Source organism: Bacillus rossius, assembly GCF_032445375.1.
Source record: "Bacillus rossius redtenbacheri isolate Brsri chromosome 9 unlocalized genomic scaffold, Brsri_v3 Brsri_v3_scf9_2, whole genome shotgun sequence".
Lineage (NCBI taxonomy): Eukaryota > Metazoa > Arthropoda > Insecta > Phasmatodea > Bacillidae > Bacillus > Bacillus rossius.
In genome coordinates this window covers 2399869-2418269 of record NW_026962013.1, presented here as the reverse complement: position 1 = coordinate 2418269, position 18401 = coordinate 2399869, and the positions used below count along the sequence as shown (strand labels likewise).

At 47.3% G+C, this 18401-nt stretch overlaps 1 protein-coding gene across 2 annotated transcripts in view; it reads left to right on the top strand.

Moving 5' to 3' along the window:
* Positions 1-2392: 2392 nt before the first annotated feature.
* Positions 2393-18401, top strand: part of LOC134543295 (glutamyl aminopeptidase-like) — a 28675-nt gene continuing 12666 nt past the window's right edge. Inside the window, exons 1-7 of one of the 2 annotated variants that reach the window (XM_063388207.1) lie at positions 2393-2706; positions 4776-4951; positions 8481-8704; positions 14255-14399; positions 16186-16447; positions 17235-17405; positions 18225-18322. In XM_063388207.1, the coding sequence (XP_063244277.1) occupies positions 2472-2706; positions 4776-4951; positions 8481-8704; positions 14255-14399; positions 16186-16447; positions 17235-17405; positions 18225-18322 (1311 nt within the window). In that variant the 5' untranslated portion in view covers positions 2393-2471. Of the gene's footprint in view, positions 2707-3463; positions 4224-4775; positions 4952-8480; positions 8705-14254; positions 14400-16185; positions 16448-17234; positions 17406-18224; positions 18323-18401 lie in introns of those variants that run through there. The other variant, XM_063388206.1, reaches the window with a different exon arrangement.

Genomic DNA, 18401 nt, shown 5'->3' with positions numbered 1-18401 from the left:
GTTAATTTCAATCACCACCAACACTTTAATTACTTAGTTAATCAATGCGCATCAGTGTAATTACGTGTAAACAACAGTCGTCCACTGACTTATATTTTCAAACAGTTACTTGCTAGTTTGTCATATATCAAGCCCTCAGCAATTAGTTTCCAGATACTAATTTGTAATTAAGTACCTGGAACGATTTTTTTACTTAAACTTATAGTTGTAAGGTGATATAAGTGTCTTGGCGCGCGGCGCGGGGTGGTGGGGGTAGCCCGGAAGCTACCCCGCGCGGCGGCCATCTTCCGGCAGTCTTCTCCAAGCTCAGGCCCGGGGCGCAACTAACGTTCCGTGAGCGGCCATCATCTTTGAATTCAACGATCACTCATTCTGCCATGTGAGTAATTACCCCAAAACTTCCTTTTATTAGCTGCCCACGTGTCCCCGAGCCCTTTTTCCGCGGATCCGGGACTATCCCGACCGGCTTAAAGAGCATCGAGTGCAACTGCGCCACTGGCTCCACTTGCGGTACTGGCCGTCTCCAGTGAACTTTTTAATTAACATGTCGTGCAAATGCCTGCCGGTATCACGAGCGAATAATTTGTAACGCCAAGCTTCGTAACGCCATCACGCGACCCCCCATGGTAACATACGGCACTGGCCGCCTCCAGTGAACTTTTAACCCGCAAGACTGCCGCGGAGTTAGATCGTAGCGTAATAATTAATTAGTGTTTTCATTGGGTAACCCGGAACTTGTACCGTGTACCAACGTAACTTGTCATTCGTGAGTAACGACTAATAAAGTTACTCAGAAACGTCCCCGTGTGTAATTTCAGTGTTCTTGTAATCCCATCAGCCAGGCATGCAACCCCCTATATTGCTTAGGGCGTATCCAGCACCAACACAGTAAGTTCGTCGTCATCGTAAGCCGACTTATCTAGCGGACCACGCTGGGGCAGAAAGAACCCACGATTCATCTCATGGTCTAGTTCAGGCTAGCCTGGCGCCCACCGGACATTCAATCCACATACACGTCACTGCAACCCGCTAGATATTCCCCCTCAGCTCCCACAGAGAGACGGGCGGCGGCAACATAGTTTAATAATTAGTGTTTGTTTTTATACGTGATTGATTGGAGTGACGGTCTGTTTATTTGGGGGAGGCCGGGTTCTACCTTAGTTGTTGGTGGCCCGCCTGACTCGGGTGGGCCATGGCTAGGGGCGCGTTCCGTTAGCGGGGTGAATACTGGCGGTTGCAGGTCGGGCTTTAGGGTGGCCTTCGGTCGGACGACGTCAAGTCATTGTAATCGTGATAAATTATTGACAAAACACTTAGTTTACTTATAAAATATATTATCGTGTAGCGAAAGTTAAGAAAAAAATTAAATGTGATTGTAAGAAGTAAATAATGCCGAGGAAGCATTGACGTGCTTCGTCAATATGACTTTTATCAAAGAAAACTAATTTATTTAGAAAAGGTATGTACATACTTATTTGACAATACTCACATAAGTAATGTTGTGACTTAAACTCTTTTCCCTTGAGTATGACATTGTAACTTTTGGTTTTCCAACTTCAGATATTCAGTTTGTATTATTAATGACTGAAGACTCCCTCTTGGTTTCAAAAGTTTGCACAATTATAATTTTCCATCGTTTTGTTTTTTGAATTTGGATTCTTTGAATTATAGTATATAATTTAATGCCTGTTCGCATGAAGATAAAGTAACTGCCAACTACCAATGATTTTGCATATTAAGTAATTGGTGTTTAAAATTTAATTAAATCTTGGAAATGTCTACAACTGTAATAATACTGTTAATAAACCCAATATTATTGTTAATGAAAATCTAATTATATATAATATATGTAATAAGGAAGCCATATTTTAAATATTAAACTATACTACAATACCAGACCAGGTTGTTGAAACTAATATGGCGTCTTTTATTTTACTTTAATTTTCCTTGCATCTTCTTTTCATTTATATTTTTGCTATAATGCTACTGTAAATTGAATCAATGTTATATTTTTTGTTTGCTCATTAAAATTTTCATAATATAATTCTTGTGTTTTTTTTTTACTTAAAATGATTTCTAAACCGTACATATTAAGCTGGGTTCATCTAAACAAAAAAAGGTTTTCTTACTTTTAAGTAACTCTCCCGTTTGAAATATTCGTTCAATGACACCAGCGACTTTTAAAAAATTGGCAGCTGATTGTTTGCAAGTGACAAACTTCGAAATTCTAAGGGATACAGTTTATAAATGAACATAACAGTCTCTTTCCCATTTACAACATAGAATCCATACTATTTTTAAGAAGTCTTTGTTCGTACAGTATTTTTTTTTTTAATTTTAGGAATTCACCTGTATTTAATATTACATACCATAGATTGCGGATAGCTCCTTGCTATTGCCATAAAAAATGCTGTCAACCATTTTAATAAAATGATAATAATAAAAAAAAGCTTTATCTATGTTTCAATTAAATGACAATCCAGATAAGAGTATTGTTTCATAAGGCTATAATTGCTAACTTTAATCCTGGTCGTCTATGTCAATATAATTACGCTACCATAAAAAGATTACATTTTTTTAATGGTTTGGGCTTCCAAGGAGTACAGTCGCTAAGTGTGAACAGATGTTTTAGGTTATGCGTACGTAAGTTTTTAGGGTCCGTTCGTTCTGCTCATAATTGCAGCATCAGGAAGTATAAAATGCCAGGTAAGTAAAACACTCTTGTGCATTTAAACAAAATGTAGGTTATAGTTCGCTGTTTTGTTTTGAGGTTAATTTGTAGTGTATGCGCTCTTTACGCATAGTTAGCCAATTTGTATCGTTGGTTAGGCTATACTGGCTACGTTTAAAATACTGGGAAATTGTTTGAACGATTGGTTGGGATATATACATCTAAAAAATGTTAAAATTTGTGAACGGATGGTTTTGTTGGATTAGCTACATTTGAAACACTGTAAAATTATCCGATCGGGTGTTTGGTGAGGAACGGCTTTCGACTCAGGATAATAAGTTTGATTCGAATCCGCGATACCAACGCAACGTCATAAACGCACTAAAATTCCCGGAAAGGATCACGATCACACAAGACTTAAGGCAAAATTGACCTTTATAATATAGTGGTATTGTACGAATAAAAAATAACTTTCGGATCACTGTTTTGAATCAAACTTTGTACACGTTTAGTAATCCATTAGGACAGCATAATGTGTAAGTAGTAAGGCGTACAATTTGGGCTTTTTCGAGAAAATCGCAAGAAAAATTTTACGTGTCGGATATGTAAGGTGCGTTGTGATACTGCGCGTGAGATGGCGGTGAGTGGTTAGCGTTCAAGCTCCAAAATCGCGGGGTCTCTGGATCGAGCACTAATGTTTTTTAAAAAATAAAAATGTCAGCACTGGTCTATTCTTTCATATTTATTACAATTCAAACGTAATATCGTGAATAAAATACGTTTATTTGCATGAACTTTTATTGAATTTCCAATTTCTCTGTCGGTTCATTAATGTTTATTATTACAACAAATATACTTATAATTATCGAGAAGTAAACGACTAACATAAACACACAAAGTTTTGTTGAAAATGCATGACGATCGTTATAAATACAATATTTGTGGTACCTAGTAACAAACAGTGTTTTGACGGAATATTGTATTGGAGGAACTTGGCTGCTAGGTTTGTAGCCGCGTCGATAGCGAAAATTTTCACAGACGTTTCGCATTTATCAGTGGCAGTTAGTAGGTCACCGCTACCCCCTGATGATGGCGACTGCACGGTAGGTCGAAAACTTCTGTGAAATCTGCTTCAACCCGGAAGCCGAGCGACGCGAGACAATTGGTCGCGAAAGCCTGAGATCCTTATTAAGAAAGTCGGCTTGCGTTAGTTCGTCGGGAGCCGCAAAGGTTCGCCCCTCCCGTGAGCGCGGGGAGGGGTGTCGGGTGGAGGGGAGCGGGGAAACTGCTCGCCGCGCCACTCCCGCTGTGGTAGCTGCGCCGGGAGCACCCTGACGAGGGGCCGAGATGCGAGGGGCGGAGCGGCCGGCGCGCCGCGGCGTGCTCTTCTACGTGCTGGTGTGCGTGTGCTGCCTGCTGGCGGTGCTGTGCGTGTGCCTCGTGGTCAGCGTGGTGCTGCTGCGCGCGCACATGGACCCCGCCCCCGGGGGCCCGAGGCGCGTGGGGCCCGCCTCGCTGGGCCGCGCCTCCCACCTGGACGAGCTCATGCTAGGTAACCCGCGCCCCATCCGAGCTTCGTCTCTGCGTCGCCTCCGAGCTCTCACATCCCTTCATCTAGACTTCTAGGGTCGCGTCCCTACACCCATTAGCTTTGGGATCGTGTTACATCCTGTTCATGTGTAATACTAGCTATACTAGCTGAAGTAGGGGACGCACCACAACGCCGAACGTACAATAACGCCGAATGCCAAATTGACTACAACGCCGACAGCTAGAAAACTGCTGTGTACCACAATGCCGAAATATATCAACCCCGAAAAATGTCATTGCAGGACTGCCACAAAGGTTAGGTTAGGTAAGGTTAACACACAAATTAAATTCAGTTTTTTTTTTTTTTTCATTTTGCTCCTGTGGCCCCCTCCCCCCCCCCCCCCCCCTTTCCCCGCAGAAACATTTTTCGGCGTTGTGTTAATTCGGCGTTGTGGTACACAGCAGTTTTCTAGCTGTCGGCGTTGCGGTCAATTTGGCGTTCGGCGTTGTTGTATTTCGGCGTTGTGGCGACGACCCGCTGAAGTGGCGCTGAACAGCACTGTTGCCGGCGCAGGGGACGAGCCCCCGGAGGCCGGCTGGCAGGACGACTACCGCCTGCCCGCCGACGTGCGCCCGCTCAGCTACGACCTGCTGCTGAGACCAGACCTGGAGGCCGGCACCTTCAGCGGCTCCGTGGCGGTGTCCTTGGAGCTGCAGGCGCCGCGCTCCTGGCTCGCGCTCAACGCCAAGGTACCCCCGCTCTCGCCCGTGGTACCATCACCAGTGGCGTAGCCAGGATTTGTGTATGGGGGGGGTGTTGAGAAGCATGGACAACCCCCCCTCCCCCCGCCCGTATTAAAGCTGTGGGTCCGGGGGTCCTCCCCGGGGAAAATTTGGATTTTAAGGTGTAAAATAGTGCAGGGGCGTAGCCAGGGGGGGGGGGGTTAGGGGTTCAACCCCCCCCCCCCTTAGCACCAAATAATTAATTAATTTCTTATTCATCACTCAAACAAATTTAATATTAAAAATTAATAAAAATTTTACATTACAATATTTAAATTTAAGTACCGAAAACTGCCAAAATAGCACTATTTTACACCTAAAATCTAAATTTTCCCGGGGGAGGACCCCGGGACCCCCCGCTTTAATACGCGGGGGGGGGGGGAGACATGCTTCTTAACACCCCCCCATACACAAATCCTGGCTACGCCACTGAAATAGTGCTATTTTAGCAATTTTTGGTACTAAAATTTAAATATTGTAATGGTAACTTTTTTTATTAATTTTTATATGAAATTTGTTTGAGTGATGAATAAGAAATTAATTAAAGATTTGGTGCTAAAAGGGGGGGGGGGGAGGGGTTTGAACCCCCCCCCCCCCTGGCTACGCCCCTGACCATCACCCTGCCCGCGCACTCGCCCGTGTTTCACGCGACCAAGTCCTGACCGCGCGCAGACATTGTTCCACCACGTATTCATAGCACCCTGCGTGATCAGCGATGGCTAGAAGGCCCTTTCCTGCCGTCGAGATTTCAGGGGAAAACGACGTGTTATTTCGGGTGATGGAAGGTTAGCTCTGACAACAACTGGAACTGCAAACTACTCGAGGAAGTGACGCATGCTACAGTTTAAAACCATTGTTGATTTTATTCTTCTATTTTTTTTGAAAACATTCCGCCTCCAAATTATATCTCTGTATCGGGCAATTAACTTATCATGTCTAATTAATATGTTGGGCATTCGAGCTTGAGCTCCAGATGGTTTAACATTTGACGTTGATTTATTATTATTATTATTATTATTATTATAGTCTTCGAAGGGACTGCTTTGATTGAAGTTTTGTTTTCTAGATGCTCAAGACATTAAACAATATAGAAAATAAACATGAAGTGGTAATCATAAAGAGAATCACATTTGCTTATTTTATATCTATACATGATATGTTGTTGTTAGTAATAAAAGTTGTAGTAAACAATGTAAGATGTTGATGATAATAACAAAAAAAAATTGGTGTCAGGAGTTGGATAACCCTAATAAATAGATTTAGGTTTCTTTTTAATAAACTAAAAGGATAAAAAAATATAAGTGAGCTATTTTACGATAAAGTTAGTTTTAGGAACGTAATTGCTTTCTTAGCCGAAATGATGAATAAAAAATAACCAGGTGGAAATGAAGACAAAATGGACTTGGAGGCAAGAAGAGATGGAAGTGAAATGAAGAGTGAAATAAGGGACAGCCAAGAAGAGGCGAAATTAATAATGGCCAAGTAGAAATTAAAAAAAAAAAAAAAGCACAAGAAGGTATACGGAACGAGCTTATGACGGTGCAAGAAAACCTGCGGAGTGAAGTAGTGGCTGCTGAAGAACGACTAAAGAAGGAGATTGACGAGACCAGTGTTCAGTTCGAGAGTAAGGTACAGCATCTCGCGCAACAAGAAGAGCAACTTGCCCGTTAAGGAGCAACAGCTAAGCTCAGCTCGATCAGGCAACGGAACGGGGCGCAGAAGCTGCGAGCGAGTGCCGATGGACGCTCAAATGAGCTTCAGCTGCTGCGAGCCGATCGCGGGTCTCCGGGGATGTCGAGGTCAAGGGTCACTCAGCCTTCGACGGCCGAACTTGGTTCGGGCGGTGCACAGGCGACAGTTCGAGGCAGCTGCTGCAGACCGTAACTGTTCCGGCCCAGTGGGAGCTCTAGGACCACAGAACAAGGAGGGAAATAAAGAATTGCACCTCTTACAGTGGAAACTGAAACCATGTTTCACGCGACATGTGTCGCTATCTGTTGGGCGGGCCCAAAACTACCAGCAAATAAAAAACTCGGAATAGAAATTCTCATACAAAGTTTTTTTTAGTTAAAACGTTTTTTTTTTTGGTTATATTAAGTTATCTCCTTGGCGGCGCAAAACTAATCTAATCGATGCGAAAATACTTAAAATGCTGTTTTGTAATAAACCGTCATGTAATAAATAGAGCAGTAGGAGGTGCAAAAACTCATTGTATTACACACCACAAAATTAGTGGCTACCTAAATAGAGTGAATTTTCACTGGTTTGTTTGTCTGATGATAGCTTATACATTACTTCTCCTAATAAATTAATATATTATGAAAACTGCTATCTAGCGGACGGGCCCATAACTACTTCAAAAAACTAGGTCTCAGTCTCGGTAATTAGAGTTTCTCCCCCGTGTCTAGGACTGAGGAGTGGCCCGACGTATGGGCGAGGCGAAGACACGCCAGCACCGATCCTAGGACACCTCGCCTGCCCAGAGTTCCGACAGCAGCCGGCCACCAGGTCCCATGTGTGCCGAGGTCCCATGTGTGCCGAGGTCCTGGAAACCCTTCGTCCGGTTCATGCCTTAAGAGATGGAACCGGCGCGAAATGCATCCAGGAACATCAACATCAAGACAAGAACACAATTGGAACCGTAACACGTGGGGAATACGAACGTTGCCGCGAACGAAGTCGATATAATCAGGAATCTGAAGAAACTTCTGAAAAGGTACTCAAAGGTACCCAGTTGTAGAGGATGGTTAATGAATAAAACTGCGATCAAACCATTGGGATATATTTCGACCCGTTTTTCCACTGGTAACATTTTTATAATTTTTTTAAATTTTTTATTTTAAAAAAATTGGTTGTTTGTAAAGTCGGTTTACGGACGACAGTTTAACGTGACAACGTCATAACAAAACATTGATGAAATTATTGCATATTTTTATGAATAAAATTGAATCATTTTTATTGAATTATCACTATTTTGTATGGATACAAAGAAGGAGTGAAACGAAATCTAAGATTTAATTGATAAATTTACTTCTTATTTGCACTTATTAATTCAAATATGTATCATTACTTTAACGAAGAGATTATTTTAACTATAACTTTTATACATGTTTGCTATTTAACTTCTTCCAATCTGTGTTATTCTGTTAAGGATAGGACGATGATAGGAAAAGTAGGAAAAGAATGGGAGTGTTTCAAGTTTAATGTGCCTCGAAAAAGTCAAATCGATGGTTGTTCCAATCGAGTGGAAGAGATAGATGCGGCGCAAGCGTACAATTAGCGTAACGGGACAATGTTCGTAAAAGCACACTTTTCCGTGCGTGCACCCGGCGTTCATCGATTTATTAGACGTTGTCACGAGAAAAAATTAATTGCTAGGGGTATTTCTGTATTTTGACGCAAGCATACAGCAAGGATGTGGCTACGTATCGGCCCGTGTAGAGTGCTCGGGTGTGTCGACACGTGTAGAGAGAGTGCTGGGATGTGGTGTCGCCAGGGGCTGGCGGTGACGGCCACGCGACTGACGACCGCCTCGGGGGACGAGGTGCCTCTGGCCGACAGCTTCGAGTACACGCCGCACGAGTTCTGGGTGGCGCGCGCCGCGTCGCGCCTGGCCCCGGGCCGCTACCGGCTGCGCGCGGACTTCTCGGGCCGCCTCACGGGCAAGATCGTCGGCTTCTACCGCAGCGTGTACACCGACCCGCGCACCGGGGAGAAGCGGTGAGTGCCGGCAGCACCGGGCCCCGCGCCCCACCCAGGCCTCCTCGCCCCGGCCTCAGGCCCCCAGCCCTAGCCTCCAAGCCCCCTGCTTGTAGGCCCCCCCAGGCATTCATCCACGAGCCCCCAACACCCGCCCTCCCTGTGTACTGCATTTACATGTCATTACTTGTTTATAGCTGTAGCCAGGGGCGTAGCCAGGGGGGTGTTTAGGGGTTCAACCCCCCCCCCCCCCTTTAGCACCAAATCTTTAATTAATTTCTTATTCACCACGTCAAACAGATTTCATATTAAAAATAAATAAAAATTTTACCATTACAATATTTAAATTTAAGTACCGAAAACTGCTAAAATAGCACTACTTTACACCTTCAAATCCAAATTTTCCTGGGAAGCGGGGGGTCCATGCTTCTTACCCCCCATACACAAATCCTGGCTACGCCACTGGCTGTAACCGAGTGGGAACTCTCCCCTAGTGACGGGCTGGCACGTTCAAGACGAACCCTTGCTTGTAAATGCAGTGCCCAGTGAGTATGCCGTAACTGAGTGTAGCTGTACAGGTACAAACCTACCGGGTTTGTTGACACAGCCTTTCTACGTAACAGGTCGTGGAACCACTTGCCAAACGAACCGAAACGCACACCTACCTCCTCGGTACGTGTTCTTGCGTGCAGGTGAAGTTGGTTTTCCGGTCTGTTGAGCTCTTTAGAAATTTTTGTTTCGGTAGCTTTCGATTCACGGTGGCTGACCAGCCGCGCTGTTAGGAGTTGAGGTAGCCAGTGGTAGACTGACGATGGTTGTCCGGTCTGTGTCGCCTCCTCCACCGCTGATTGGCTGCCCCAACACCCTGCAGCGCGGGCGCCGTTGAACGGCTTCCTCTCTCGATAATGAGACAATATGGTCAAACATGTGTTCATCCTGCAGTAGATTAAATTGTTAGAATTTTCTTCGTTACTTGTTACCGTTTGGGCAAGGAATGCCAGGTCACCAGTGTGTTTTCATTGCACAATACCAACATTGAAAATAATGGTACACGGGCACAAAATGATGAAAGATTTCAGACTGGGACTAGTGCACCTGGGACTAGTGGACTGGGACTGGTGGACTGGAACTAGTGGACTGGGACTAGTGGACTGGGACTGGTGGACTGGAACTAGTGGACTGGGACTAGTGCACCTGGTACTAGTGGACCTGGGGGAGGTATAGCCGGCCTGTTGTGGGAGTAAGGCACAGTCATTCCTGGAATGTTCCGGCGATATCACTCTCGATGGTAGAAATAAAGATAAATTAATATACATTCCAATGATATTTGATGATAAGCTGCTCTGGAGAAAATGGAGGATGCAGATGAGCAGGCGGGCAGGAGGCAGGGACACGCGGCCTGCACCGGACGATGACCCCCGGAGGGGCACAGCCTCCCGGCGCGAGGGAAAGCGGACAGCCGCGCTGTTTCTCCCGCGACACGACAGTAGGAGGCGTCGCGGTGCTCGCCCGTCGGCAAACTTCGAGACAGCGCTGGAACGAGGCGATGGTGGACGAAACGAACAGCACATCTTGAGCACTGATAACTGTTCAACTTAAAACTTATAGGTTTTTTTTTTTGACGTGATAACGTCTTATAAATCGATGAACGCAGGCTGCACGCACGAAAAAAAGCATGACTAATTGTCACGTTCCGCCTGAGCCGAGCGTGCAAGCGAGAGCGCGGAACAAGCGATGGAGAGGCACGATCGGCCTAAGCGTTCGGCTTGTGACGCATCTATCTCTCTTCCACTCACGTTATCACGTAAAATTATCGTCGGTAAACCGACTTTACAGACGACCCCTTTTATAAAATGAAAGATTTCTTCTTATTTTTTTTATAAAAAGCTATTCAGAACAATAAAAATAAATAAGCGAGCATTTGTGGAATAAAAAAATGACTCGATTAGAGCTGCACAGTTTAAAAAAAATTGCATTCCTTGAATAAAAAAAAAGAGGTAACGTTTTATATGATTTGAATTAAGTTTTGGTCAAATGCAATTCAGTTCCATAATATGATATGCATTTCGGTGCTTATAAAGTGTGTTATTTCCATTTCGGTGTTACTTCGGTTTTTTTTTATCGTAATACATCACAAAAGCTTGTCCCTGGTGAAGAGTTGTGGATGGCGCTGTTGCGGGTCCGGTGTGAGGCTACGAAAGGGAAGCCTTCTTTTCACAGACGAGAGAGCCAAACGCCCGATCGTGCATCTTCGGTTGTTTTTTTTTGTTCATTACCGTATTTTTAATGTAGCTATACCTACCTAATATAACCAACCATCCACGATGTTTTAAAGTATTTATAATGTAGCTAACCTATCCTAATCGACCGCAACATTTAATGCCACACCGGTTTATACAATGTCAAGCGAGCATGAACTTCGGGGGACTTCGGGTGTGGGTCTCTCGTCTGTGGAATGAAGGATCCCCACAGCGCCGGATGTGCGCGTCCAGCTCTTCGCGGACGACACTGCGCTGTGGACCACAGGCAAAAACATCGAGCAGGTGCAGGAGCGACTACAAGGGTACCTGCAAACCTTCGAGTGGTGGTTGGAGCGTTGGCGGATCAAAGCCAACGCCGATAAGTCGGCAGCCATCATCTTCACTCGCCGCAGGCCGGAGCCCCCACTGCCTCTAGAACTTTTCGAAACGCCCATTCCTTTTGCCGCAACAGCGAAATATCTAGGCTTAAATCTTGATTCCCGCCTGACATGGCAGCACCACATAGTCAATAGAGTGGCTGAATGCAAAAAGAGAGTAGGGGCACTCTACCCGCTGTTCAAGGGGCGAGTGCTGCCAGACAGAACCAAGCTCCGCATATACAAAGCAGTTGTTCTGCCCGCGATGTTGTATGCAGTTGAGGTGTGGGGTTACGCAGCCCGTCGAACAATACAAAGGTTACAGGTAGCGCAGAACCAGGCCCTACGATTGATGACAGGCATGGACAGGTATACTCGTATTACAACTCTTCACAGGCTCACCAACATGCATCTCATTTCACAAATCATCTCCTCACGCAACATCAAGTTCTATGACACTACTGGGGCACACGGAAACGCCCTAATTCGCGAACTGGGCAGCTACGATCCGGAGGAGGTCGTTAGCTACAAACGCCCTCGGCTCGCAACACCCTGAACAAATCGCAGAGAGAGCTGTGGCCGGCCTGGTCTGCTGGCCGCGCGCGGATCCCGGTCGGCGGGACCCACGGCGGGAGTCGAAAGAAACACCCCAGACATCAGAGTCAACCCCGCACTCACGCTTTAGAGGGGAAAGTGGGTAGTAACACCACCGACCAACAGCATGCTCCACCTCAGGGCAAAAACAGCGTGCCACTGGGGGATGACCCAGCACCCCGGGAACAACAGTGTGCACCCACTAGGGCCTCGACCCAGGTCCACGTAGAGGCTGCACGGTCGAGAAATGCCCAAACCAGCAGTCGGCGCAGGCAGGCGCTGCGCTTAGTGCGCCGCGGCTGTACTGTCAGCCGCCTGCACCCGGGAGTGCTCACAGGTGCGGGAGATCCTCCAGGGTACAAAGCAGACAGCCGGAAGGAGGGAGCAGCTGGGGTCACCGGTGAGAACCCAGGACCCTGCAAACCAAGCAACGAGAGCAGGGGGAGGACGGACAGGGGTGCAGACTCTCTCCCGCCTGACGAGAACCCGACCGCGCGACTGTGTGGACCAGCGGGCGAGATCGCGCGATTAGTCCATGTGCATAAACAACACATGGCTAATAAGCCTCTCGAGGTGAGCCAGGAGTTCCAGTGGCGGCCTCCGAAGGAAGAGAGCTCTCTGGGGACCGTCTGGGGCTGGACTGTCGCCTCGAGGAGTGTACTCATACAACATCTCACTCAGGTCTACCATTCATTCCGAACAAGTTCCACAAAAATCACAGTCACCACCAACATACACCATCCTATAACTTATCCAACTGTTCGTTCGCCCAATACGAACAGAAACCATAGCCAGCTAACAACCCATACACCCGAAATTAAGAGCGCAGGGCATGCAGCCCGCTGAAACTTTCTCTACTGGGATTCGAACCCACGAACCCAAATCACACTACATTTTCTCACCGTGCTCCTGAAATAACACAGCACGGGTTCGAGTCCCTACTGCAACCCCGTCAAACCACCCAACTCACAACACCTCAGGGCCACCAAACATCCGTTATCTACATCACCATTAAAACCTAATATCTATTCTCACAACTAGAGGTAGTGGGCGGCAATCCGCGGCCTGGAACTCTACGCGGGCCCGCGGTTCGATGCCCGGATCTGGCATTCGGACCTCGAGGCCCGCAATGGCTATGATGACAGTACAGTTGCAGCTTACCCTGCTGCGGTATTGCCTGATTAAGCAACAAGTCTGAGCTTCCCGGCGACGAAAGCCCTGGTTGTTTAGAGTAGTTGGGGGGGGGGGGGGGGCAGGGGTCAGGGGTCACGGCCAATTGTCTCTCGGCGTCTCCGAGTCGCCGGGGCGACAGCTGCCCACAGGACACGTCCTACTCCGCAGTCGCGAGTCCACCGGCACAGTTCACTGGAGACCTTGCAGAGTTATGCGATATGCGCTGGTCACATTTGCCAAATTATGTGCACTAATCCACGTGAACGAAAAAAAAAATAGTTGTCTGTAAAGTCGGTTTACGGACGATAGTTTAACGTGACAACGTCATAACAAAACATTGATGAAAAATTGCATACCTTAACCTGTTTGATATTATAGAAGATTTTCTCGCACGGTGGTTGGCCGGTTCTTGCACGCTCGGCTCAGGCGGAACGTGACGAGTCATGCTTTTTCGTGCGTGCAGCCCCCGTTCATCGATTTATTAGACGTTGTCACGTCATAAAACTCTAGGACATTTAAAATCCTTAATCGCCTGGTGGGTTTCTTGGATAGATCTACATAAGAGACTCTCCTAGAAGAACATAATCATAGTCTACCTGTCATCATAACACGACGTCATCACTAGTATATATCGACATATCCCGAGTTCTTACTAGGGCCGTGACTGATTTCAAGTATACTTGTGGCCCTGCTGACTTCAACTGCCTCCTTATGAACTAGAGCAGTTCGGAAGTGTATGTGCGCCATAGCTACACGTAATATGAGCCAGCTAAACATGGATGGTTCAATTTATTTTCTAGTATTTTAAACCTAGCAAAAATTTCTAATTAATGAAAGGGGGTTGTCTGTAAAGTTTACGGACGATAATTTGACGTGATAACGTCATAAGAAAACATATTGATATTATAGAAGATTTTCTCGCACGGTGATTGGCCGGTTCTTGCACGCTCGGCTCAGGCGGAACGATACAATTTTTCGTGCGTGCGTGCGTGCGTGCGGCCGGCGTTCATCGATTTATAAGACGTTATCACGTCAAAAAATTTCACAGTATTATTTAAATTGTTAAAGAGGAAACTCCTAACCAAAAATGTAGTAGAGTTTCGTCGCTACATAAACGCTAGCCCGGGAGTAAGGAGTGGGGCGCTCAACATCCCCTCTCCACGGCTGACGGGCGGGGGTTGTCGCAGGCTGATCGCTACGTCCAAGTTCCAGCCCACATACGCGCGACAGGCGTTCCCCTGCTTCGACGAGCCGAGCTTCAAGTCGACCTTCAACGTGAGCCTGGTGCGCCCCAGTAGCGGCTACTCCGCGCTCTCCAACATGGACCAGGTGGTGAGTGGCCGTCAGAGTGTGACATGGACCAGGTGGTGAGTGGCTGTCAGAGTGTGACATGGGCCAGGTGCTGAGTGGCCGTCAGAGTGTGACATGGACCAGGTGGTAGCATGGACCAGGTGGTGAGTGGCTGCCAGAGTGTGACATGGACCAGGTGGTAGCGTGGACCAGGTGGTGAGTGGCCGCCAAAGTGTGACATGGACCAGGTTGTGAGTGGCTGTCAGAGTGTGACATGGGCCAGGTGCTGAGTGGCCGTCAGAGTGTGACATGGACCAGGTGGTAGCATGGACCAGGTGGTGAGTGGCTGCCAGAGTGTGACATGGACCAGGTGGTGAGTGGCTGTCAGAGTGTGACATGGGCCAGGTGGTGAGTGGCTGTCAGAGTGTGACATGGGCCAGGTGCTGAGTGGCCGTCAGAGTGTGACATGGACCAGGTTGTAGCGTGGACCAGGTGGTGAGTGGCCGCCAGAGTGTGACATGGACCAGGTGGTGAGTGGCTGTCAGTGTGTGACGTGGACCAGGTGGTAGCGTGGACCAGGTGGTGAGTGGCCGCCAGAGTGTGACATGGACCAGGTGCTGAGTGGCTGTCAGAGTGTGACGTGGACCAGGTGGTGAGTGGCTGCCAGAGTGTGACATGGACCAGGTGGTGAGTGGCTGTCAGAGTGTGACATGGGCCAGGTGGTGAGTGGCCGTCAGAGTGTGACATGGACCAGGTGGTAGCGTGGACCAGGTGGTGAGTGGCCGCCAGAGTGTGACATGGGCCAGGTGCTGAGTGGCCATCAGAGTGTGACATGGACCAGGTGGTAGCGTGGACCAGGTGGTGAGTGGCCGCCAGAGTGTGGCATGGACCAGGTGGTGAGTGGCTGTCAGAGTGTGACATGGACCAGGTGGTAGTGTGGACCAGGTGGTAGTGTGGACCAGGTGATGAGTGGCTGTCAGAGTGTCGGCGGCCAAGATGGCTGGTGCGACCCAGGTGCTCGGAGTGTGGCTGCGACGAAGACAACGACAGTGATCGTGGCGGTGACTGTACGACTGTTTCCCGCCCGACGGCCAGGGGTGTTTTACAGTCCATCCAAGAGCTAAAGCTATTGTTACGGCTGCGTGTTGGCTGGTTGTGAAGTGCGTCGTGACGGCTTCGCGATAAGAAAGTGTTTCCTGCACCGGCCGCAATACCAGTGCCGCGACAAGATGAACCATGAACTCAACGAGCGCTGATTAAATGCTGATGCAGCCGGTAGCGGTTTAACTGGACCGCCAAGTATGCTGATCTCGCGTTTAACGTGTTTTGATATTGCGCCTAGCGACTCGGGTGTATTGTAGTTGGCAGCGCTGATCGCAGGCCCCACCCAGTGCCGGCGGCGAGGCAAGCGGCGAGGCGCCCTACAAGGCCACCGCGGACGTCCTTCCTGCCAGACGACGGCGCGAGTCCCGCTATGCGAGCCTTCAGGCGACCAGCCATCACCAAGCAAGCAAGGCCCCGTGCCACAGTTCTGTACCCGTAATCATTCACAGTTTAAATGCATGTTGGAAACATCAATTTTAGTATTTGTAATTGTGGAAAAATATTCTTTAAAAGACCGAAGAAGAAAATTTTATTTCACCTTTACAGATGTAAAATGTTTCATAAATTACGTTTATTTGTTTTAAAAAGAAGTTCATTCTCGCCAACAATGAAGCTAGCCATCACAAGCCATTAAGCGTGAAGCTGGCTTGTGTCAGCGTGCCGAGCACACAGCACCTGGTGCGCTGCAAGCCTGCATGTCGTGCGTGTGGTTGGACGGATGCAGGGGGAGGTGGAGGACTCGCCCGGGCCAGGCCTCACGACGGTGCAGTTCCGGACCTCCGTCCCGATGGTCACCTACCTCACCTGCTTCATCGTCAGCGACTTCCAGAGGCTGCCGCCCACCCAGGTGTCCCAGGGCTTCCCCTTCAGCGTGTACTCGACCCCGGCGCAGGTGGGCAAGACCCGCTTCGCCCAGGGGCTGGGGTCGCAGGTCACCGAGTACTACATCAAGTACTTCGGCATCCCCTACCCGCTGCCGAAGCTAGGTGAGCTCCACGAGCGACCTCTTGCAGGCGCTGCGCGGTCGTGCACTTTTTGAATAGTTTATTTGCGAACTTTAAGACTCTACCAGCTGAATGACGATGGCGGCTTCAGGATGACTTTTCGGGAGGGGCTATCGCACAAAGAAAGGTCGTAGTTGCAAAAAATGAAAGTGGTCAGATATTGGCCTTGGAATATTATTTACAAATTACAGGTTTCAAATACAGAACCTTAGTAGCTCCATGCAACTTTTGATGAGAAAAGTTTAACATATGAAATTAAATATTTAAGTAAACATAAATATACACTAAACAATAAAATTGGTCTCGGGAGGGGCTATCGCCCCCACCGCCCCCCTTTCTGGAGCCGCGCTTGCTGAATGATAAACCAAACAAACACAGAATCATGTAGCACCAGACCACCTAATTACATATCAACAATGATTTGGTTACCCGCAAAGGAATATTCAGCTGTCAATGGTTAAATGTTTGCCGAAGCAGTTATCAAAAAAAAAAAGTGACTCCTTATCTCGAACAGCGTGTACCAGAGTATGACATGAACTAGGGTCAAATACAGATGCATTTAGAAATAAGGCAAGTTGATTTAATAGCAGAGAACAGTGTACAACAACCCACAAATGTGTCACCCCAACGCAGGGTTATGGTAACTGATGTTATTGGAAAGATTTAATTTGTAGTACCTAGTGAAGCACTCGTGTCGAATATGTTTTTTTATGATTGTTATTCTTACCTATTTCAGGTTATTTTTGGAAGGTTGTGTGCGTGCTTGCAGACCTGATTGCGATCCCGGACTTCGTGTCAGGTGCCATGGAGCACTGGGGGCTGGTGACGTTCCGCGAGACCGTGCTGCTCTACGATGAAGCCATCAGCTCGACCACGAACAAGCAGAGAGTGGCGCTGGTCGTGGCCCACGAGTTGGCGCACATGTGGTTCGGCAACCTCAGTGAGTGTCTGGCCACTCTACATCACTTCAACTACTGTGGTCGGCACCACACCCTTCACTCTGACCATTCTACATCACTTCAACTACTGTGGTCGGAGCCACACCCTTCACTCTGACCACTCTACATCACTTCAACCACTGTGGTTGGAGCCACTGCGCTTCTCACACCCTCCGCTCTGACCACTCTACATCACTTCAACTACTGTGGTCGGCGCCACTATGCTTTTCACACCCTTCCGGCACCACATGTACTTCTGTTACCTTCACTCAAACTATTCTGCATCTTTTACTGTGGCTGATGGTCTTTACTGTCCAACATTATAGCCTAGCCTCTGTAAACGATATTCACGACTTCTTTGTACTACCTTTACCATCGCTCTATACATCATTTCAGAAATAAAAATAATGTATTTTATTATTAGTAAGTATACCATTTCATGTAAAAAAAAATTAAACTCCATTCAAATGTCTTGTTTGTTTGGCTGCCTGATAAGGTTTGCAAAATGTTAAACCCTGATTGAAGAAAAATTTTTAGAGATTAAACAATTTAAATTTTTTTTTTCACATAAAATCAGTTGCAATTTAATTTTAATATAGTTTATTTTAAAATTGGCAGTTGCTAATTCCTTCGTTTTTAAGTGACTCATGAGAAAACATTTTTGAACAAATCTTTCCGATTGAAAAGTGCACGCAGAATGAATTAATGGGAACTTGTTTGAATCTGAGAATGAACAACCATAAGCCAGCTCTGGGAACATGTGTAGAGGTGTGTGGGAGGAGCGACGTCCTAGCGAAGTGTGCTGTGCACGTTGCCGACAGTGACCCTGGACTGGTGGTCGGACCTGTGGCTGAATGAAGGATTCGCGACTTACATGGAGTACAAAGGAGTCGACAGCGTCCACCCTGAGTGGCGTGTGGTAGGTTCTGAGTCATTAACATTCATTTACAGTTAATTGTCATTGAAGCATTGGGATAGGCACACCAGTACTTCCCAAC